We start from the raw sequence: 24,358 nt of genomic DNA, 5'->3' as shown, positions 1-24,358 counted from the left end.
GCCTAGAGTTGCATAGGTTACTGATGCTTTTTCACAAAGGTAGATAGTGTGGCCACAAAATAAGAGCACAGTTCATATTCTAGAGGTGAGAATTAACCTCTCTAGGCCTGTAAAACTGGGATAATAATGCCCAATTGGAAATTGCCTGGAAGATTAAATGAGAAAATCCTTGGTACTTAGAACTGTGCCAGACAAAAAGTAAGTGCTCACTGAAAACTATCATTAGTATAACAATGGAAAGTTTAAAATTGGTGCAGGATTTTAGTAATCTTGTGCTGAAATAATAAATACTCAATTGCTGTTCAGAAGTCAAGGTGAGAACAGAATAGAGAATCCAGACATAGACCCACGTGTATATGATCACCTGGTTTGCAGCAAAGGTGCAGCATATTGAGGAAAGGATGGGTCCATCACTACCTGGATCAGTTGACTGTCCATATGGAAAAAAAATGAACTTGGACTCCAACTTCGTGCCATACATAGAAATCAGTTTCATGTGGCTCATAGCATGAAAGGTAAAACATTAATGCTTCTGGAAGTGTCAGCTCTTCTCTAGAACATTACATAGAAAAATAACCTCATGACCTTAGCAAAGATTTATGTGAGATACAAAAAGCATTAACTTCAAAGAAAAAGAGTGGTAAATTAGATTTCATTAAATTTAAGAACTGTTCATCAAAAGACATCATTAAGATAATGAAAAGGCAAGTCACAGAGGAGAAAATGTTTGTTTTACATATATTTGTGTGTGTGTATATATATATGTGTTTGTGCGTGTGTATCGAGCAAAGGATTCTTATTGAGAATATGTAGAGTTAGACACTTCATAAAAGAAGATAGCCAATGGCCAAAAACATATGAAAAAATGCTTAATATCACTAGTCCACAGGGGAAATGGAGATTAAAACCACAATAAGATATACATGTTACTACAAGAATAGTTGACAAATTTTAGAGCTGACAACACCAAATATAATGGGAATATGGATGGATCCATGGATCTAATGGATACATTAGAACTCTCATACACTGAAAAAGCTGACTTAAAGCTCAGCATTGAAAAAACTAAGATCATGACATCTGGTCCCATCACTTAGTGGCAAATAGAAGGGGGAAAAAGTGGAAACGGTGGCCAATTTTATTTTCTTGGGCTCCAAAATCACTGCAGATGGTAACTGTGACCATGAAATTAAAAGACACTTGCTCCTTGAAAGGAAAGCTATGACAGACCTAGACAGTCAATTAAAAAGCAAAGATGTTACTTTGCTGACAAAGGTCTATATAGTCAAAGCTATGGTTTTTCCAGTAGTCACGTACAGAACTGAGAGATGATGGACCATAAAGAAAGCTGAGCATCGAAGAATTGATGCTTTTGAATTGTGGTGCTAGAGAAGACTCTTAAGAGTCCCTTGGACTGCAAGGATATCAAAGCAGTCAATCCTAAAGGAAATCAACCCTGAATATTCATTAGAAGGACTTATGCTGAAGCCCCAATACTTTGGCCACCTTATGATGAGTGGACTTATTTGAAAAGACCCAACTCATTGGAAAAGACCCTGATGCTGGGAAAGATTGGAGGCAAAAGGGGAAGAGGACAGCAGAAGATGAGATGGTTAGATGGCATCACTGACTCAATGGACATGAATTTGAGCAAATCCCAGGAGATAGTGAAGGACAGAGGAGCCCGGTCTGCTGCAGTCCATGGGGTTGCAGAAAGTTGGATACAACTTAGTGACTAAACAACAACAATAATGAGTAGGGAAAAAGTTAGGTACAACTACTTTGAAAAACTGTTGTAGAGTATGTAATAGATGTGGATAGATTTATTCTCCATGACCCAGCAGCTTCATTCTTAGATGAATACCCACAGGAAGAGTACATGTGTAGAAGAATGCTGATAGCAACATTATTTATAATAGCAAAAACTAAAAACAACTTAAGTCTCTATCAACAATAAAATGGATAAATTGTACTATAGAATACTGCACAGCAATGACACAGAGTAAATTCAGACACAACATGGATAGATCTCAAAAGCACATTGAGAAGAAGCCAAATACACACATACACACCGAATACATAGTGTACAAATCCATTTATATAAAGTGCAAAGACAGGCAGAAATGACCTATGGTTATAGATTATAAAGATCAGAAAAGCAGTTATCTTTGGTGTGTATGGAGACTGAGGAGGGCCAAGAGAAGCTTCTGGAATTCTGGTTACATTCTATTTTTTGAACTAGGGGGAGGTTCAGTTCAGTTCAGTTCGGTCACTCAGTTGTGTCCAACTCTTTGCGACCCCATGAACCACAGCACGCCAGGCCTCTCTGTCCATCACCAACTCCCGGAGACCACCCAAACCCATGTCCATTGAGTCAGTGATGCCATCCAACCATCTCATCCTCTGTCGTCCTCTTCTCCTCCTCCCCTCAATCTTTCCCAGCATCAGGGTCTTTTCAAATGAGTCAGCCCCTCGCATGAGGTGGCCAAAGTATTGGAGTTTCAGCTTCAACATCAGTCCTTCCAATGAACACCCAGGACTGATCTCCCTTAGGGTGGACTGGTTGGATCTCCTTGCAGTCCAAGGGACTCTCAAGAGTCTTCTCCAACACCACAGTTCAAAAGCATCAATTCTTCCGTGCTCAGCTTTCTTTATAGTCCAACTCTCACATCCATACGTGAACCACTGGAAAAACTATAGCCTTGACTAGACGGACCTTAGTCGGCAAAGTAATGTCTCTGTTTTTGAATATGCTATCTAGGTTGGTCATAACTTTCCTTCCAAGGAGTAAGAGTCTTTTAATTTCATTGCTGCAGTCACCATCTGCAGAGATTTTGGAGCCCAGAAAAATAAAGTCAGCCACTGCTTCCACTGTTTCCTCATCTATCTGCCATGAAGTGATGGGACCAGATGCCATTATCTTCGTTTTCTGAATATTGAGCTTTAAGCCAACTTTTTCACTCTCCTCCTTTACTTTCATCAAGAGGCTCATTAGTTCTTCTTCACTTTCTGCCATAAGGGTGGTGTCATCTGCATATCTGAGGTTATTGATATTTCTCCTGGCAATCTTGATTCCAGCCTGTGCTTCCTCCAACCCAGCATTTCTCATGATGTACTCTGCATATAAGTTAAATAAGCAGAGTGACAATATACAGCCTTGACATACTCTAGGGGGAGGGGTGAATACCTAATTGTGTCTCTTTTATAAAAATTCACTGAGATGTGTACTTAAGGTGTGTATTCTTTATGTATTTTGTGCCTCAATAAAAGTTTATTTTAAAGAGTAAAGGAGTGCCCCCAAAGTGGAAACAGCCCGAATGTCTAGGAACCAGTGAATAGTTAAATAAATGTGGTGTAGCCACATGACAGAATATTATTCAGCCATGGAAAGAAATGAAGTACTGATGCAGGCTACAACATGAATGAGCCTGGAAACCATTATGCTAGATGAAAGACAATCACAAAAGGCTGTGCGCATACCGAAAGACTCCAGTTAAGTGAGATGTCCAGAAGAGACACATCTCCACAGACAGAAAGTCAATTAGTGGTTGCCTGTGGTTAGGATGGTTGGGAAGAAGCAGAGAATGACTGAAAACAGATATGGAGTTTCTTTTGGGGTTGTTGAAATGTTCTAAAATCAATTATGGTAATGGTTGCACAACTCTGAATATACTAAAAACCATTGAATTGAACACTTTGAGGGAATTGTATGTGAATGAAATCTCAAGCTGCTATGAAAGCAAAAGCCAAGGGATACCAGTAGCTGTGGAATGATTAAACCCCTTAGGAAAAGGCTGTCCCGTGTAGACCTGTGGCATGATGGTTAAGAACACTGATTCTAGAGTCCAGCATTGCTGTAATCCTAGCTCTGATGTTTGCTGCGTGGCATTGGGCAAATCATCACACCTCTCTGAACCTGAATGTTTTCATCTGTAAAATATGAATATTAATAGCATCTATTCCATAAAACTTTTATGAAGATGATTCATTTAACTGAGAATTATTTGAGTATTTTCTGTTTGCCAGGTCTAATCAGTGATAACTATTGTTATAGTTGGCCAGGAGGTTTTGGATCTGAAGAGTCTTTACTCCATTTTAGTGATGGGGGTGACAAGTAAATTTGAGAGTGTGTCCTGAGGCCAGGACACATTTGCCCTGTTGTTCCACACCAACATCTTTTGCAAAATGTAAAAGAAATGTTCATTTTAGTGACCCTAAGTTATTAATGTTGAATTATATTCTGCTATTCAGAAAAGGAAGTATATAATACATTTAATAGAGGTTCCTTCCAGAAATACTAAAGGTATAAACAATTGATTATTAAAAGTTTGTCATTCAGTTATCTAGAAGATTTAGCAATTTGGAATATTTTATACAAAAACTGAGTTATAACCACAATTGACATATCCCACCAGGCTCCTCGGTCCATGAAATTTTCCAGGCAGGAATAATGGAGTGGTGGGGTGCCATTTCTTACTCCAGGGAATCTTCCCGACCCAGGGACTGAACCTATATCTCTTGCATCTCCTGCATTGACAGGTGGATTCTTTACCACTAATACCATCTGCTGCTGTTGCTGCTGCTAAGTCGCTTCAGTCCTGTCTGACTGTGTGACCCCAAAGACAGCAGCCCACCAAGCTCCCCCATCCCTGGGATTCTCCAGGCAAGAATACTGGAATTGGTTGCCATTTCCTTCTCCAATGCATGAAAGTGAAAGTGAAGTCGCTCCGTCATGTCTGACTCCTAGCGACCCCATGGACTGCAGCCTACTAGGCTTCTCCGTCCATGGGATTTTCCAGGCAAGAGTACTGGAGTGGGGTGCCATTGCCTTCTCCGAGTACCACCTGCTGCTGCTGCTGCTGCTGCTAAGTTGCTTCAGTCATGTCCAACTCTGTGCAACCCCATAGACAGCAGCCCATCAGGCTACCCCGTCCCTGGGATTTTCCAGGCAAGAATACTGGAGTGGTTGCCATTTCCTTCTCCAATGCATGAAAGTGAAAAGGGAAAGTGAAGTCGCTCAGTCGTGTCCAACTCTTAGCGGTACCACCTGAGAAGCCCACAATTGACACATGGGTAATTCGAAAATAGAAAGTGACTATTGATTACAGGAGTGCATGACAGGGTTTTTGTTTCAGTGAATATGTATTGTTCCCAAAAAGGAGTCACATTCAGTCATGTTGAAAGTGATACTCTTTTTTACTTAGTCGTCTTAAAAATGTATGTTCTGTGAAGTCAATGTATAATCCCTTTTAAACGTTGCATTGAGAGTTGAGAAAGCCCATAGGAGTTGAGAAAGAAGGAATTACAAGTTAGGCAAATACCTGACACTAAGGGGTGAATCCCATAAAGTACAGGTTAAGAGCTTAGTTTTAGGAGTCTGACCTGCCTGGGCCCAGTGTCCGTATCCTTATCTAAAGAAATCTGTCTCATGGCATTGGGAGCATCGACTGAATTAATACAAATGAAGTGCTCTAACAAGCAGGCAATTGAAACACTGTTATTATGGGAGAACCAGTATGGTGGATTCATATTGTCAATGTGCATAAATTACAGATACAATTTTTGGTTAACTTTTGTGAAGCTTTGGGCAATTAGAAAACAGTTTCTCCTTAATGCAAAGAGATTAATTCCATAAAACTGAGTAATTAGATCTCAAAGGAGCTGATTGGATATGGTGAAAAAAAATCATGAACCCCAAAAGAGTTCTCCAGAATGAGAGAAAAGCCATGAAAGGGTTTTGTCACCAGGATATGTTAAAAAGATTTTACAAGCTTTCTATACCTCAGAATTTAAGGTGACTATGAAAGGTGCTTTGGGCTTCCCTCATAGCTCAGTCAGTAAAGAATCTGCCTGCAATGGAGGAAGTTCAGTTCAGTTCAGTCGCTCAGTCGTGTCCGACTCTTTGCGACCCTATGAATCACAGCACGCCAGGCCTCCCTGTCCATCACCCACTCCCGGAGTTCACTCAGATTCACGTCCATTGAGTCAGTGATGCCATCCAGCCATCTCATCCTCTGTTGTCCCCTTCTCCTCCTGCCCCAATCCCTCCCAGCATCAAAGTCTTTTCCAATGAGTCAACTCTTTGCATGAGGTGGCCAAAGTACTGGAGTTTCAGCTTTAGCATCATTCTTTCCAAAGAAATCCCAGGGCTGATCTCCTTCAGAATGGACTGGTTGGATCTCCCTGCAGTCCAAGGGACTCTCAAGAGTCTTCTCCAACACCACAGCTCAAAAGCATCAATTCTTTGGCACTCAGCCTTCTTCACAGTCCAACTCTCACATCCATACATGACCACAGGAAAAACCATAGCCTTGACTAGACGGACCTTAGTCAGCAAAGTAATGTCTCTGCTTTTGAATATGCTATCTAGGTTGGTCATAACTTTTCTTCCAAGGAGTAAGTGAGGTCGCTCAGTCATGTCCGACTCTTTGTGACCCCATGGACTGTAACCTACCAAGCTCCTCTGTCCATGGGATTTTCCAGGCAATAGTACTGGAGTGGATTGCCATTTCCTTCTCCAGGGGATCTTCCTGACCCAGGGATCGAACCCTGGTCTCCAGCATTGTAGACAGACGCTTTACCATCTGAGCCACCAGGGAAGTCAAGGAGTAAGCGTCTTTTAATTTCATGGCTGCAATCACCATCTGCAGTGATTTTGGAGCCCCCCAAAATAAAGTCTGACACTGTTTCCACTGTTCCCCATCTATTTGCCATGAAGTGATGGGACCAGATGCCATGATCTTCATTTTCTGAATGTTGAGCTTTAAGCCAACTCTTTCACTCTCCACTTTCACTTTCATCAAGAGGCTTTTGAGTTCCTCTTCACTTTCTGCCATAAGGGTGGTGTCATCTGCATATCTGAGGTGATTGATATTTCTTCTGGCAATCTTGATTCCAGCTTGTGTTTCTTCCAGTCCAGCGTTTCTCATGATGTACTCTGCTTGTAAGTGAAATAAGCAGGGTGACAATATACAGCCTTGACGTACTCCTTTTCCTATTTGGAACCAGTCTGTTGTTCCATGTCCAGTTCTAACAGTTGCTTCCTGACCTGCATACCGAAGGGATAGGCTACCCACTCCAGTATTCTTGGGCTTCCCTGTGGCTCAGCTGGTAAAGAATCTGCCTGCAATGCAGGAGACCTGGGTTCAATCCCTGGGTTGGGAAGATCCCCTGGAGAAGGGAAAGGCTACCCTCTCCAGTGTTCTGCCCTGGAGAATGCCATGGACTGTATAGTCTGTAGGGTCCCAAAGAGTCGGACACGACTGAACAACTTTCACTTTCATGAATGGTGCTTTACTTTTAACTGAAAGGATGGTTGGAATTGAAGTAAGCAGTTGTCTTCTTAAAAATTTGTTTGTTTGGCTGAGCTGGGTCTTAGTTGCAGCACACAGGATCTTTCGTCTTCTAGTTACAGCACGCAGGATCTTAGTTGTGGTTAGTTCACAGGGCTCTATTTCCCCCACGAGGGATTGAACCCGGGCCCCCTGCATTGGGAGTGTGGAGCCTTAGTCATTGAAACACCAGGGAAATCCCTGGATTAAGCAGTTGTTGATAACAGTTAACATTTTGTAAATAGTCATTTAAATACACATGGATGTTTATATTTTAAACTTCTTGAAGAGTGTTCATCTCTTTAAATTTGTATTTTGAGACACTAGTGATTATGTTTTGTTAATAGCAAGGCTTTTTAAAATAGATAAATCCATAAGTGAGTGTGTAAACATGCTGAAATTTGGTTTTCAGGCTTGTATCTTTGAAAAACCAGCCTGCTGGACTCCTGCAAGCCTTGTTACGCTTTTGCGGGCAAGAGAAATAGGCTCCTCAAGCGAGCCATATACACCAAACCTCCAGAGTGGTGGCAGAAGCCTGGGAAGTCACCTTTCAGGCATGGGAATGGTTGTTTCCTGTTCCACAGGGGTGGGGTAGGCCTAACTCCTGCTGCTTCATTTACTGAGCACACCTTCTGAGAGCTTGCCTGCAGAGTGCGGAGGTCCGCTATCCTCCAGGACAGGTGGCTCGCGAGCTGCCACTGGCTCTTCCTGCCTCCTACCTGGGTGGCCAGTGGTGCTTTTCTCTTGCTGTGTGGTGAGGAGTCAGGAATAGGGGGCGGCTGATGAGGAGGGACCCAGCATTTTGTTAGTGTGTATTAAAAAAAAAGAAACACAACAAACTGTAAAATAAGTAACCCACTTACATAAAAATTAGAATTTATGTATTAGCAGAAAGAGAAGTCGGGGTCCTGCCCCTCAGAGAAAACGACTCTTACCATCTTGATATATTTCTTTCCAGACATTTTTAAGCTGGTTTACATTGTTTTTACTTTAGACTTTTCATCTTTATTCCCTTTCCAGCCTTTGGAAGCTGAAAACATGAAAAATGTATATGATGTAGGAAGGAACAGTCCCTGTATCCTCAGGCTGCAGAGGTCGTCACTGCGGGCTTTTTAAATTCTGTTCCTCATAAGCGGTAACCCTCTCCTGCCTCTGTTGGCTGGCCTTCCTTTGAAAACTTGTAGCTAGTTTTACTTAACTGGATTTTTCCTTTTTAAACATTTTTTTATTTCCTTGGCTTCAACCTCTACAGTTTTTTTTTTTTTAAATTTTGGATAGAAAATGTTGAACACGCACAAAAGCAGACAGAATAGTATAATGAAACCCCTTGTTCCCCTCTCCCAGCCCTGGCAACCCTGAAACCATGGCCAGTCCACCCCACTCCCAGCCCACCCACCCCACCCCTACTCTCAGCCCTTACATGGATCTGCGAACCTTATAACTGCCTTTGAGGGTCCTTCTTGGCCCTTCTGAGCTCACTCTCTTCTGGAAGTGAGGAAGGACGAAGTGCCTGCCCTCCTGCACTCCAAACTTCTCGTGAGCCTGTGCTCTCTGTCCCAGGTCTGACCTGGGCTCTCCCCGCTCCTGAAACGCCTGGAAGTTCCCAGACGTTGGGTGTGGCAGCCTCCCATGTTCAACTCCTCATTCTCTTCCCTGTATTAATGAAGGAGGCCATCGCTCAAATCATTTAGAAGGGGAAAAGTGGAATTTACTACCTGGGTGTTCCTCTTCCATGCTGTTCGTATAAATTTAAAACTTAGATTCCTGAGAATTAGATTGAACATGACAAAAATTGCTGTGTGGGCAGTTTAGTGAGCACTTGCAGATTGATAGAGCCCTTTGTAATAATGAAGGAAAAAGGTTCTGTAGGCTGCTTGGTTCCAGAAGGTGAGCTCACCAGTTATGGTGTTTGAAGCTAATGCTTCTCATTAACCCTTTGCTGGATGGCCAAAAGAAAATACAAGAAAGACAGTCCCAGACTCCTCAAATCCTAGCCTTCAGGAGAACCTAAGAAATCATCTTGTATAACCCCCTTCTTATGCACGGGGACCTTACATTGCATTTAGATTTACTTATCCTAGAATTTTTTATGTTGCCTCCTTTTAAGCTTATGAAATATTCTCAAACCATCACCACGTCATGGCCATGGACTTCTGCCATGGCTTGCTGTACCAGTGGTCAACTTTTGCATTTGATTACATAACCAAATACCACACAGAACTGGAAGACGTCAGACTTTGACTTGCCCCTCTTACCTGGCAGCCCAATCATGTTTCCACCAGAGTCAGAGGGAATTTTCTTAGCCTAACTAGAAGATGGAGTTGGTTGTGTGACTACACGGTGATCCAAGCCCAGTTGTCCCTAGCAAAGGGAGTTGGTCTCTAAAATTTAGTGGGACCAAACTAAGGTGTTAAGTTTGGCTTCCCTCGTGGCTTTCCTGGTGGCTCAGATGGTAAAGCATCTGCCTGCAGTGCAGGAGACCCAGGTTTCGATCCCTGAATTGGGAAGATCCCCTGGAGAAGGCAATGGCACCCCACTCCAGTACTCTTGCCTGGAAAATTCCATGGACAGAGGAGCCTGGTGGGCTACAGTCCATGGGGTTGCAAAGAGTTGGAGATGACTGAGTGACTTCACTAAGGTCAGGGCCTGCATTCCGATTGGGTTGCTGCCCTACGGGAGGCCCCTCCCAGCTGGGGATGTCTGGATGGCAGAAAGTGCCTTTCTCTCCATCCTCTCGATTGGCTTACCATTTCTGAGCTTCCAGAACACTGTTGTTGTTTTTTTTTTTTTTTTCACTCTCTTAAGACATGTTTTTGGGAAAACCGACCACAAGGTCAAGAGAGTGACCCTAGCCAGAGCAGCGTGTTCCCGTCACGTGGACTGGATGGAAACCAGTCTGCGGGGCAGGAAGCCCGACACCTGCTGCATCTGTCAGTGTGTCTAGTGGGCTGTGCTCCTTTTCATCTACCTCTGTTTATCACACGTGTGACGTCACCGAAGGATTGCTCAACTTTGTTTGCCTGTTGGTGTTGTTCCTGAGAGATCGTGTTCTCCTTCAGGCCCGCTGTTTTCAGTGCATCAGTAGAACATGGTACGAGGATGAAGGCACCGACAACATGAGGAAGTGGACGTGGCATATTCAATGCGTGCACTTCTCTGCTTAAAACTCCCTGGTGGGTTCCAAGTACACACGAAATATAAACACTTCCTCCTGGCCCATCGGGGCATCTCTCACTGGGCCTCCTCTCTAGCCTCCTGGCTTCCAGTTCCCTCCCTTCCTGTCTTCTTTCTGTTTCTGAGATGCACCCAGCCACCCCCCACTGCCCACACCCCCAGACCTTTGCTCTGGTTAGTTTCCTCCCTTGGGTGCTCTCCACTCTGTCAATACATGACTTCCTTTTATATACACAAATCTCAGTCTGTTTCCTCAGAGACACCTTTCCAAACCAAATCTGAGGTAGGTCCCAGGCGTTCTCATCACTCACTGTGTTTTATTTTCTTCCAAGTTGTTTTTGCTGTGGTAAGCAATCTTAGCATTTAATTTGTTTGTTTATTGTCTTTCCCTCCCCTTCGAGAGTGTAAGCTCCACAAGAGAAGGAACCTCGTCAGTCTTGTTTACTTGTATGTCTCCAGCGCCTAGGAAAAAAAAATACCTGTCATAGAGTAGGAGCCTAATAAGTATGTGTTAGTGGCTAATTGAGTGAATGAAGGTGGTTATTAGGAGCACGTTTGGGAGGAGGGTTTTGAGGATTCTGAAGTGACTTGATGCCAAGCCTTGTGGCTGTTTCACCGAGAGAAGACCCAGGGGCTGCAGACTCCGGGGTAAACATTCCGAGCTGCTGCTGCCCCCCATGGAGAGCCCCCCTCCCTGCCACCCCCGCTAGAAGAGTTGGGCCACTTCACTCATTATTGAAGGCAGAGTGCTGTCCCTGGAGGAGATGTGGCAGCCCCGTCGGGTGGAACTGGGCCATCAGGTGGGGGCGCTCAGCAGGTGTTTTGGCTCTGAGGGGAGATTTGTTCACATCGGGATTGCTGTCTGAAGGTGGAGTGGGTTGCGCTAGCAAGTAGTGGTTTCTCAGGCACGTTGGATGTGCAAGCGAAAGGTTGGACACATTCAGGGAAGAACCCGGTGTGGGGAGGATTCTGCACAGTTAGACCAGGCGGGTTTACAATCCCTTTCCACCCAGAGTGGCAGCGAATCTGCCCTGTGTTTTTATTTTCTTGCGTATGTGCTCAATCATGTCTGACTCTTTTGCAGCCCCATGGACTGTAGCCCACTGGGCTTCTCTTGTGGGGTTCTCCCAGAAAGAATACTAGAGTGACTTGCCATTTCCTTCTCCGTGTCTCTTCCCGACCTTCTCTTCCTGACCCACAGATCAAACCCACATCTCTTGCGTCTCCTGAAATGGCAGGCAGAGTCTTTACCACTAGCGCCACTTCATGTGCCAGCCATGCACTCTATCTTTTCCTTGCTCTTTGTGCTGATTACAGAGGATGGGGGAGATACCTATGTCAGGACCTCCTTCCAGTGGGGGCGGAGGCTGCAGGGAGGGTGTAAGATGCTGTAGGAGACACCAAATTTGGGAGGGAGGGGGGTAACCTGGTTTAGGTCATTGGGAAAGCCTGCCAGAGGGAGCGGGTTTTACACAGGGGTCTGCAGGACTGGTGGGGGTCATCAGGAAGAGAAACAGGAGAACGCCCTGCAAGGGAGGTGATGGGTTTGAACGGTTTAAGAAGTTTGGTGACAGTTTCTGGTACTCAAGGGCTTAGGGCCAGGAAAGTTGAAAGTGCTCAGGGCAGACCCACATGATAACAAATTTTGTCACGATTACTGACACAGTGACAGAGCACAGCATACAGAGAGAGGAGTGGAAGAAACAAGCCAAAAGGCAAGAACGCTGGCAGGAGCCAGGCTAGTAAGACCTTAGAAGCCAGGACTGGGCTGCATGCTTAGGGCTGTGGGGGCCTGCAAGGTTTCCGCAGGGGGTAAAGGTGAACGCCGGTGACCTGCGTCTGGAAGGCCCTGCTCTCACTCCTGGTAAAGGGACACTTGGTACTTTCCCTTCTGTAACAGGCTTGCCCCTTTCAGGTGCTTCGGACAGTCACTCTGCCACTGCTAAGATGACTGCAGACCAGAAGTGTGGAAAGGAGTGATTCGATCTCAGGGACTTGTAATTGAATAGGACTGGAGTTGATGGCTTAGAGGCTGTTCTGCAGTCAGTCCCTGTGACAAGAGGCTAAAGAGATGGCCGTGGGAGCAGGGATGTGGCTGCAAACAGCGCCGGGAAAAGTCCCTGACAGGACTGCTGAATCCAGAGCCAAGAATGTGGCTTCTGCTCAATGAGAAGAGACAGGGAGGGACTTCCAGCTGTGACCCACTGAGATGGAAACGTGGGATGTGTTGGCTCGTTCTGGAGTTACCCCGACAGCAGTTGCTGGTGGGGGCGGTCATAAAAGGGAGCAGAGGCTCTGGATCTGCCCCAGTTTTGAATCCAGTGTTTACTGCATTACTAGCCAGGTAACCTTAGACAAGTGACCTGGAACCTCTCTGAGCCTCAGATGACTCATCTGTGAAACATGGTTTATATGGCTATTGTCAAAACTACATGAAAGTGTGTGGAGCCCCTGGCACAAAATAGATATTAAGTAAATGGTCACTACTGCTATCCTTATCATTTTTATGATCTTTATTGTCAATGTTACGTTCATGTAGTTGTTCTAAATGACAAAACACTTTCACATGTTCTCAGAGAAGTAGAAACAGACTTCAGCTCAACTTGCTCCCACAGAATGAGGTTTTGCAACCTTCCTCTCTCATAGCCCTGGTCACACCAGACCATCACCATGTTAGTGTGTCTGCCCACCCCATTAGACTGTGGGTGCCTTAAGCAAACGGATTCTCTTACAGATGCCCAGTGCTAGAATAATCTCATGGCCCCATTTCCGTGCATCCTGGGTCTGTGTAAGGAAGCCCTTGTTCACGACCAGAGCTCCTCAGAAATAGAGCAAGTGGCTTCAAGACGTGATCTCCCCATCCGGGAGGGTTTGTCGTGGGCTGCCTGACAGGGATGCGGCTGGGATGCGGCTGAACTGACTGGGAGGCCAGCTTAGAAGAGAAGGCCCTTAAGCCCCTGCCTTGTATTCCGTCAGCGTTTTCATCGGGTGGAGCGGCTCTGGTGTTCACTCCAGTTCATCCAAAGGGGCAATCGTGCAAGTCTGGGAGCCCTGTGCACAGTGAGCCACACATGGCTGGCCTTGGGAACTCTCCCTTCCTCTGCTTCTGCAGCTCTTCAGAACTCTCAGGACTCACCTTGGCCCCAGCAGATGAACGTTTTTAATGTAAAAAAAAAAAAAAAAATTAAGGAATACTTTTATATGGAAGACAGTACTTTTTGAAACATCAAATTGGTCCTAGATGTTTTGACAGCATGTACTACATAACCTTTTGGATTTGTATTTTCTCTTTCATAGAATAAAAACTCAAGAGTTCTGCAAGTTCACATTATGTAAATATATGTAATAAAATATTTACTTAGGGTTTCCATAAAAAAGGGTCCAAAGGAAAGAATAAGAGAGCTCCTCTTTGCTGGTTTTAGAGGTTCTGGGAATCCCGAGAGAAATTTAAGCCTCTCAAATCTGTTTTGATTGGCCCCCTGCATGTTTTATCTCCTGTAATGAGCTCTTTGTCAGTTTGTCAATTTTGACTAAGGACAGAAAGTTCATGTGTAGTAACAGCACACAGACTGAATTTAAAATTATGGTTTATATCATGATGTAATAATCCTCTCTCTTTTCCTTTAGTCAATATTTACCTGGTAGGCCAGTATATTACAACTCTGACTTCAAAAGAAGACACTTTATTTTACCTTCTCCCAGTGTTGGTTTTAGATACTGGTAATACGGAAATTGGGAGTTGAGCCGTCTGAGACGCTTGGCCACGTTCTCTCCGGGCTGAGTTCCTCGATCTTTGCAGGCAGGTCTCTCTGCTCCTGGTGACCCAACAACACAGCTGCGAAGCTCACACAGGGAAGCAGCTGAACTTTGAGCCACATGGTTTTCCTCAGCCTTCCAGACAGCCCCTTCCTCTGTGAGAAATAGTCCTGTTCTGTGATCCCATAGCGGCCAATATTTCTTAGATGGATTTGGGTTTCCCCTAAAGTATTAATGTGACAAGACTAGGTGGAAAAACCTGATACTGCCCTGTAGGAGGGTAGGCCCTGAGTGTGAGACAGATGAGAGTGGGGAATCTTAAATTCTATTTTTTCCCTGAACCTCTTATTTTAACCACCCCAAGTTTAAACACTTATCCATTTTAAAAAATTAAGGGAAAAATCCTCCCCCAGTGAAGAAGAAATAAGGGAACAGTAAATAGCTACAACAGCAAGGAGATCAAACCCTTCAATCCTAAAGGAAATCAACCTGAATATTCATTGGAAGGATCGATGCTGAAGCTCAAGCCCCAGCTCCAATACTTTGGCCACCTGATGTGAAGAACTGACTCATTGGAAAAGACCCTGATGCTGGGAAGGATTGAGGGCAGGAGGAGAAGGGGACGACAGAGGATGAGATGGTTGGATGGCATCACCAACTCAAAGGACATGAGTTTGAGCAAGCTCCGGGAGTTGGTGATGGACAGGGAAGCCTGGCGTGTTGCAGTCCATGGGGTCACAAAGAGTTGGGCATGACTGAGCGACTGAACCGAACTGAAATAGCTACACATTTGGCAGCTGAAATGTGAGATACCTTAAGACTAATTATCCAGGTAAAGCAGAAGAAAAAGTGGTGACATGTTAGTGAGTGCCTCTGAGTCAGCTTGGCTATCAGGCATGGTTATTTTAGTGATTCATAACCAAAAGGAAATTGATCGACAAGTGAACTTCCAAGTCTACAGGTAGGCTGGTTTCATGTTCAGCTGTGCCCTCAAGTCCAAATAAGGCCATCGTGTGTCTCCCTGTGATTCTCAGCCCTGTTGTTTTCTCTGTTAGCATAATTATGGAGCAAAGGTGTTTCCTTGACAGCTCCAGACTTCTGTCCAGAGTCTGGGGAGAGAGACCCTCTTTTCTGAAGTCCATATCAACCCCTGAAAACAGGCTCAGACAGTAAAGAATAGACTTATGGACATGGAGAGAGGGGATGAGAGGGTGAGATGTATGGAAAGAGTAACATGGAAACTTACATTACCATATATAACATAGATAGCCAACAGGAATTTGCTGTATGGCTCAGGAAACTCAAACAGGGGCTCTGTATCAACCTAGACCGGTGGGATGGGGAGGGAGATGGGAGGGGGTTTCAAAAGGGAGGGGTTAGGGGCTTCCCTGATGGCTCAGAGGTTAAAGCATCTGCCCACAATGCGGGAGACCTGGGTTCAATCCCTGGGTCGGGAAGATTCCCTGGAGAAGGAAATGGCAACCCACTCCAGTATTCTTGCTTGGGGAATCCCATGGACGGAGAATCCCATGGAGGAGCCTGATGGGCTATAGTTCATGGCATCACAAAGAGTCGGACACGGCTGAGCGACTTAACTAATATGTATACCTATGGCTGAGGTTCGACAGAAAACAGCAGAATTCTGTAAAGCAATTATCTGTCAATAAAAAATAAATTAATAAAAAAAAAAAAAAAACAGGCTCAGAGTAAATCTACTTGGATCACATGCCTATGCCTAGACCAGTCGCTATGAACCGGAATGGGGTATAGTAGAATTCCGTCAAGCACATATTTAAATGGTAAGCAGTTCCCCTGTGCTTGTGTCATCAGTGCCCATGCGGCTCACTGTCTCCAAGCCTAGGGCTATTTCACAGGTGCGCTCTTTTCCATATTCTGTCCATTCTGTGCATTTTCACGTGGACATGTTGGTGTGTATGAGTATAATCACATACAGTATATCCGATAGATGATGTAGAGGATGTTCAAGAGTAAATCCTAAATGTATACCCTGACTAGCCCCCAAGCCCACTTTGATGCAATTCCCACCAGCCTGAGTCCTCGGATCAGGTCTCTGGTAGAACTGATAGAGCAGATGGGACCTGCTGAAGAAAACTCTGCCAGGAAGGGAACAGGCAATTCTAAAAGGGAAAGAAAGTAGGTCTTTTACCAGAACAGGAAAGACAACAGGCAAATACACTAATTGTTGATTCATTCACTCAGGAAGTACTTATTGAGTGCCTACCATGTCAGGGACTTCCCTGGTAGCTCAGATGGTAAAAGCGTCTGCCTACAATGCGGGAGACCCAGGTTCGATCCCTGGGTCGGGAAGATCCCCTGGAGAAGGAAATGACAACCCAGTCCAGTACTCTTGTCTGGAAAATTCCATGGACGAAGGAGCGTGGTAGGCTATAATTCATGGAGTAGCAAAGAGTCGGACGCAACTGATTGACTTCACTTTCACTTTTACCGTGTCAGGCGTTCTTCTAGGCACTGGGCCTCCAGCAGTGGACTTGACACTGAAGGCACTGCCTCCCTGGAGCCTTCACTGTAGGGGCAGACAGTGAGCGCAAGAGCCAGTAAAGACGCACTGTGGTGTCTGGGAGTGATGATAGCTCTGAAAAGACCACGATAAGCATCTTCAGCTATGGGTTAGGTACTGTAGCAGTGCAGGTGGGGGAAACAGGTCAGAGCATCTTGTCTTGTTCTGGGATTCTGTCTCCATTGACCCTTACATGGTGAGAAGGATTTGGGAGGGCAAATCCTGTTGCAATTATTATCCCAAGTGTAAGAAAAAGCATGAGCCAAGCAAGCATCCAAATGGGATGAGGTAAGATACGTCCTGGGAATGGGAAGAGGTTTCCGACGACGTCTGCATAGAGAGTGCGTGGAAGATGAGCTGTAAGGCTGGCAAGGTGGATTGAGGCGAGCCCGTGCAAGGGCATGAGTAAGAGGCTCGACATCACTGGACCTGTGGTTCTGACGAGTGTTAGCAGCAGTGTGGAGGGTTGGGGTGGGGGGAAGGGTGAAGTCAAGTAGGAAGGCCAGCCCTGGGGCTGAGTGAAGGCTGGCATAGACCGAAGAGGCTTCAGGGACTAATTCCTTCTGGTGAGCTGAGGATTCAGTCATCATCCAAAATGAGTCTTCTTCTGCAAGTGTACTGATGTTTACTCAAAGACAAAGAAAACTTTAGCAGTGGTAAACATCTTGTAAAAATGGTTAGTGTTGTCTATTCAGGGTAAAAAAATCTCATATTCTGGACTACAGTGAGGAAAGTAACCCTAGCATACACCCCAGAGGGTCAGTGGAGAGCCTGAAGGCGGCCGCCTGGGCTCCACACCCCCTGACCTTGGAGAGCGACCTGCCTTCTCGGGGTAGATTCCCAGGAGGGGTCACCCTGGCCTTCAGTTCCAGGCTGATCAACCTTCTTGTGCATTTACAGGCAACTTTGAAGTGGGCGTGCACATTGCTGATGTCAGTTACTTTGTTCCTGAGGGATCCAGTCTGGATAAAGTGGCTGCTGAGAGAGCTACGAGTGTCTACTTGGTTCAGAAGGTAAAAATCTAGTTTCTTGGGTTGAAAAACATGCTTCCATTATGTTCTCTTCCTTTGTTTGTTTGTCCTTTAAAAAAAAAATCATGAGGAACAGCTCTTGTGTGTGCTGCTCACTCTGGACATGCCCCACTCCTGGGGTCCCAGGAGCCTGAGCCCATGCTCCTATCATGAGTGGGCCATGGCCATAGGACTTAGCCTAGGATGTCTAGTATTTACCAAGTTCCTCTCGCATGCCCAACCTGTCCACCCCAATCACTGACCCCCTCAGAAGGGGAAGGACAGGATTAACTCAGGTGGACCACAGACCTAAAGGGAAGGACTCACGTCATCCTGGCAATGTGAAGGGTGGCAGTGGATCTTTTTAAGAGGTGGTACTCTAGTGGGTTGTTTTTTACTTGGTAGAGACCTTAAAACTATCACTGATGACTTCATGTCAGTTTTCCTGCATGGCCCTGTGGCACCACCATGCCCACTGCCTCCCCATCACATCATTTCCCAGAATGTGCCATCTGCCAAGGGTGTATCTTTTCAGATACAAAGACAGAGGAGCCACATTCCAAACACGTGATTGGCATGGGGCCCAAGGCCTGTAAGTTCGCCCCGCTATGAGAGTATACATTCTTTCAAGTCTAAAACCAAGGCTCTGTACAAATAGAGGCATCAGCTGTGTCAGAGATTTCTCAGCCTCTCTCTCTTGTGTCTGGAGCTCACTTTGGCCAGGGTCACTGCAGCTTCAACATGGCTGTCATCTGAGGTTGTCACCTTGGATAATGATGATATTATATACCCCATCATTCCTCAGCTCCAGGACCTTCTAGAGCTGTGCTCTGAAGTCTGAGCACCTCAGCCGTACCTGGCAGCATGTGTGACATGTGGAAGATAGACTTCCAGACATGTCCCTGCCAGGTTCCAATAAGCCATATCAATTGGCCTATGAGTGCCCCAGCCATCTGCTAGCAGTAAGAATCTCTGCTGGGCAGAAGGGTTGTTGCATAGTTCAATCCTCATTCATTTCCCCAACCCAGTCCTGTACAGTCCAGCACTCCACCCACCCTTACACACATGGTCTTGGATAACTTATACCAGCAGTCTCCATGCCAACCCCAAGAGGGGTACATTCTAGAATCCCTGGACTCTGGTTTCAGCAACGTGCCTGTGTTGTGCCCACAAAGGTGCTGACAGTTCTAGAACAGGAGTCCTCAGGTACAATCCAAAAGTTCCTAGGATGTCTAGTATTTACCAGGTTCCTCTCACATGTCCACCTTGTCCACCCTAGTCACTGACTCCCTCAGAAGGGAAAGGACAAAAATTAACTCAAATGGACCACAGACCTAAATATGAAATATGAAACTATAAAACTCTTACAAGATAACACTGGGGAAGATTTAGATGCCCTCAGTTTGGCAATGACCTTTTTGATGCAATACCAAAGGCACACCTCTGAAAGAAAAAATTGATAAGCTGGGCTTAATTAAAATTAAAAATCTCTGCTCAGCAAAAGACACTCAAGAAAATTGGACATCTGATTTATTCAGGTGTTCAGCTTTGCCTGCCATTTATACTAGGTGCTCAGAACCTCCATGTAGGTGTTTTCTGCTGTTCCAGATATGAGAATACTGAGAGAGAGGGGGATGGAGTTGATTACTGAGCTGTGAAATTCTGGGTCAGATGCTGCATAATCATTCAGACCCAGTTATAATTAACTGTGTTATCAGTGACAGGTAACCTCTAGGCATAGTGGTATTGAAAGACCCAGAACCTTCAGTCACCCCTCAGTGGGAATGGAAAGCTGTATCCTCATCTGAATAGGAGGTGTTCTACCCCAAGGACTTAGCTTATATCCAAGCATCCATGCCCCTGTCTGGCCTCTGTGGCCTGTTCAAACCTAAATGTGGTGTTTGAGGACTTCTGTTGGACCCCCATCCCACATGATGTCTATGACACCTGTGCCCAAGCCGAGGGCAGGTATAGGTGGCTTAAGGGAATGCAGCCCAAATGTGCCAGCCACACAAATCACTGAACTTCAGCATGTGAGGCTGGCTGCCTGACCTCCCCTCCATGGCTGTGAAACCTGAGCCATCACCATTGCATTTCTATCCATGTGAATGAACAAGGCTGGCCCTCAACGTGTGTGTGTTTTTGGAGGGTCTGCTCAACATTTTTCAAGTTCATATTCCACTCAGTGTTCACTCGCAACCAAATAAGACCTATCAACTGGGACCAGAAGAAGTATTTATTGTTATTGTTACACCCATTTCTACTGATGACATTCCTTGTCCACAGTTTGTCATGCCTTTATTTAATATCCTCATTCCTTGTAGCCTCAGTTTCTGAGCTTCCCCACTATAGGGTAGCCCACTAGTACCTAAGGAGCCATGAGTTACTTAGGAGGATATTGCAGTTCTGGTAGGCTGACCTGGAGTGAGAAATAAATCATCAAGCCTGGGTCTCATAAGGCATCCATTCAGAGTTATGGACTGAATGTTTGTTTCCCCCTCAAACTGTATATTGAAATCAATTCCAATTCCAAAGAAAGGCAATGCAAAAGAATGCTCAAACTACCACACAGTTGCACTCCTCTCACATGCTAGTAAAGTAATGCTCAAAATTCTGCAAGCCAGGCTTCAGCAATACGTGAACCTTGAACTCCCTGATGTTCAAGCTGGTTTTAGAAAAGGCAGAGGAACCAGATATCAAATTGCCAAGATCCTCTGGATCATGGAAAAAGCAAGAGCGTTCCAGAAAAACATCTATTTCTGCTTTATTGACTATGCCAAAGCCTTTGACTCTGTGGATCACAATAAGCTGTGGAAAATTCTGAAAGAGATGGGAATACCAGACCACCTAACCTACCTCTTGAGAAATCTGTATGCAGATCAGGAAGCAACAGTTAGAACTGGACATGGAACAACAGACTGGTTCCAAATAGGAAAAGGAGTACGTCAAGGCTGTATATTGTCACCCTGCTTATTTAACTTATAGGCAGAGTACATCATGAGAAACGCTGGACTGGAAGAAACACAAGCTGGAATCAAGATTGCCGGGAGAAATATCAGTAACCTCAGATATGCAGATGACACCACCCTTATGGCAGAAAGTGAAGAGGAACTAAAAAGCCTCTTGATGAAGGTGAAAGAGGAGAGTGAAAAAGTTGGCTTAAAGCTCAACATTCAGAAAACGAAGATTATGGCATCTGGTCCCATCACTTCATGGGAAATAGATGGGGAAACAGTGGAAACAATGTCAGACTTTATTTTTGGGGGCTCCAAAATCACTGTAGATGGTGACTGCAGCCATGAAATGAAAAGACACTTACTCCTTGGAAGAAAAGTTATGACTAACCTAGATAGTATATTCAAAAGCAGAGACATTACTTTGCCGACTAAGGTCCGTCTAGTCAAGGCTATGGTTTTTCCTGTGGTCATGTATGGATGTGAGAGTTGGACTGTGAAGAAGGCTGAGCGCCGAAGAATTGATGCTTTTGAACTGTGGTGTTGGAGAAGACTCTTGAGAGTCCCTTGGACTGCAAGGAGATCCAACCAGTCCATTCTGAAGGAGATCAACCCTGGGATTTCTTTGAAAAGACTGATGCTAAAGCTGAAACTCCAGTACTTTGGCCACCTCATGCGAAGAGTTGGCTCATTGGAAAAGACTCTGATTCTGGGAGGGATCGGGGGCAGGAGGAGAAGGGGACGACCGAGGATGAGATGGCTGGATGGCATCATGGACTCGATGGATGTGAGTCTGAGTGAACTCTGGGAGATGGCGATGGACAGGGAGACCTGGCGTGCTGCAATTCATGGGGTCGCAAAGATTCGGACACAACTGAGCAACTGAACTGAACTGAACTGAATCCCTAATGTGATGATCTTAGGACGTGGGCCTTTGGGAGGTGATTAGGTCTTTAGGGTGGAGTCCTCTTGAATGAGATTAGTGCCCTTATAGGAAGAGAGCCTTGAGAAGGAAATGGCAATCCACTCCAGTATTCTTGCCTGGAAAATCCTGTGGACGGAGGAGCCTGGTGGGCTGCTGTCCACGGGGTCACACAGAGTCAGACAGGACTGAAGCAACTTAGCATGCATGCATGCATTGGAGAAGGAAATGGCATCTCACTCCAGTATTCTTGCATGGAGAATCCCAAGGATGGAGGAGCCTGGCGGGCTGCCATCTATGTGGTCGCACAGAGTCGGACACGACTGAAGCGACTTAGCAGCAGCAGCAACAGAAAGAAAGCCCAGAGAGCTTTCTCATCACCATATGAGGATCCTGCAGGAAGGTGTCATGCCTGAACCAGGAAACGGGCCCTCTACTAGACATTGAATCTGCCATCACCTTGATCCTAGGTGTCCCAGTCCCCAGAACAGTGAGAAATTAGTGTGTGTTGTTTAAGCCACCTGGTCTGTGATATGTTTATTATAGCAATCTGAATGTGATAAGATAGGCAGAATCTTTTAAAGTTGAATGTATAAATATACTTTGTGGCCTGACAGTTTTACTTCTAGGTACATACTTAACAGAAATGTGTGCACATGTTAGAAGGAAAACGTATGAGAATATTTGTTGCAACACTATTAAAGTAGCCAAAAAACTAGAAACTATTCAATACCATCTGCTGTGGTATAGGCACTCAGTGGGATGCTGTACAACAGTGAACGACAGCTCCACACACAGACATAATGGGGAAGGAAGCCAGACACAAGAGAGCACACTGTGTGAGCCCATGTACATAACGTTCAAAAACGAGCAAAGCGAGAAGTCAGGATAGTGATGGCGCTCGGTGGCTTCAGTCGTGTCCAACTCTCTGTGACCCTATGGACCGCAGCCTGCCAGGTTCATCGTCCACAGGGCTCTCCAGGCAAGAGTACTGGAGTGGGTTGCCATGCCCTTCTCCACAAGATAGCGATTACCCTTGAGGAAAGGGGCCCATCTGGTGGGGGCTTCTTACGACTCGTGGTCTGGGCCCATGAGTGTTCAGTTTGTGAAAATACTTCAAGCTCTTCCTTATGAATGGTGCATGGGGTGTGTGTGTGTTGAAATCTTTTTTCTTCTGAAGCTTGCTGGGGTGACTTTCAGCATTCCACTCTGGCTCCTTTTAGTGTATGCAAGCAGCCTACTCAGGCAAAGGAACTGACCTCAAAATCCAAGACCCCCACTCAGACTTGGCTCTCCTGAGAACACAGCTCTGATGTTTGTACCTTGATGACACTTAACATAACCTCAGGTTGGAGACATCCCATCTATGCCTCCTACCCAGAAATGCAGTTGACTCAATCCAACCTTTGTCTGGCCCAGAGCCTTACTTAGGGAAGGGAGATGAGACTTTAAAACCCCTTTTATCTGCAAAACCTATAACATTGTGATGGAAAGAGAAATAGAGGTAGCAGTCAGACTCCATGAGGTGAATAAATGTGAAACATTCTTCCCCTATAGATTCAAATGTTTAAGAAATTTCGACCCAACTAGAGGTTCTTATTCCAAGCAGATGGCTTTCTCTTATCTAGCAGCCGCACTCTCCTTTTTATAGCCAGGAATTATATTTCAAATTCAGAAAATGAAAATGGAGTTAAGTAACTAATCAGCCTGTTTCCTTTGCTCTTCTCTTTCCTTTGGTTTTGTGACTGTCACTGTTCTAGCATTTCTCTCTGGGACTGCAGAGTTGGGGCTTTTTGGCCCTGAAAGGCCAGGAGCTGAGGGGAAGGAGGGCTCCTGCTGCCGGGCCCTGCCCCCAAGCTTGGCATTTGCGAGTGGTGCCGGCCCCGCAGCCTTGGGCTGCAGCAGCTGTGCGTTTTGATTCCTTTGAACCACTGCTCTGACCTTTCTTCCTACTCATTTGTGTTTCTTAAAGGACCGTGTCCAGGAACTTTTCTGCTGTTTTCACTTGACTTTGCCTATAAAAGTCTGCTTCAAAGCTGCTGCTCTCCCCACCCCCAACCCAGGTTCCCTCTGTCTCATTTGGCAAAATCGTTTCTCTCTCTCTCTCGAGTTCATCAGACGGGGGCAGAGTGTGTGTTGGGGGGTGGGGGAGGAAATGCCAGTTGATTTCTCATCTGTAGGGAAGGTGGCATCAGTCTCTTTTCATTCTGTGTTACTCACCTATAGGTAACTGACGTCAGCATTATAGTCTAAGCTTGATTTGGGAAATTCTCCCATAGATTAGGACAGTATACAGTGAAACAGATCTTGGGTCCAGATACCATGTTGCTGTCCAGATTAGCACCATGTGCGTGCTTTCTAAGTCGCTTCAGTCATGTCCGACTCTTTGTGACCCTATGGCCCTGTAGCCTGCCAGCCTCCATGGGGAGTCCATGGGGATTCTCCAGGCAAGAATACTGAAATGGGTTGCCATGCCCTCCTTTAGGGGATCATCTCGACCCGGGGATCAAACCCACATCTCTTATGTCTCCTGCATTGGCAGGTGGGTTCTTTATCACTGGCGCCACCTGGGAAGCCCCAAATATCACCATACTATCTTATACATGAAATTCTTTTTGTTGGGATTTTACTCACACTAATACATATTTAGTTACTCCTTGACATTAGGGTAC

General features: G+C 45.4%; 1 protein-coding gene across 4 annotated transcripts in view; it reads left to right on the top strand.

The window, feature by feature from the left end:
- DIS3L2 (DIS3 like 3'-5' exoribonuclease 2) overlaps positions 1-24,358 on the top strand; it is a 358,364-nt gene that overhangs the window by 223,279 nt on the left and 110,727 nt on the right. For all 4 annotated transcript variants that reach the window (XM_018058183.1, XM_018058187.1, XM_018058188.1 and 1 more), the window contains exon 11: positions 17,701-17,813. In XM_018058183.1, coding sequence (XP_017913672.1) covers positions 17,701-17,813 — 113 coding nt within the window. The remainder of the gene's footprint in view (positions 1-17,700; positions 17,814-24,358) is intronic.

This window comes from Capra hircus, chromosome 2 (genome assembly GCF_001704415.2).
Source record: "Capra hircus breed San Clemente chromosome 2, ASM170441v1, whole genome shotgun sequence".
NCBI lineage: Eukaryota > Metazoa > Chordata > Mammalia > Artiodactyla > Bovidae > Capra > Capra hircus.
This window is presented reverse-complemented; position numbering and strand designations above follow the sequence as displayed.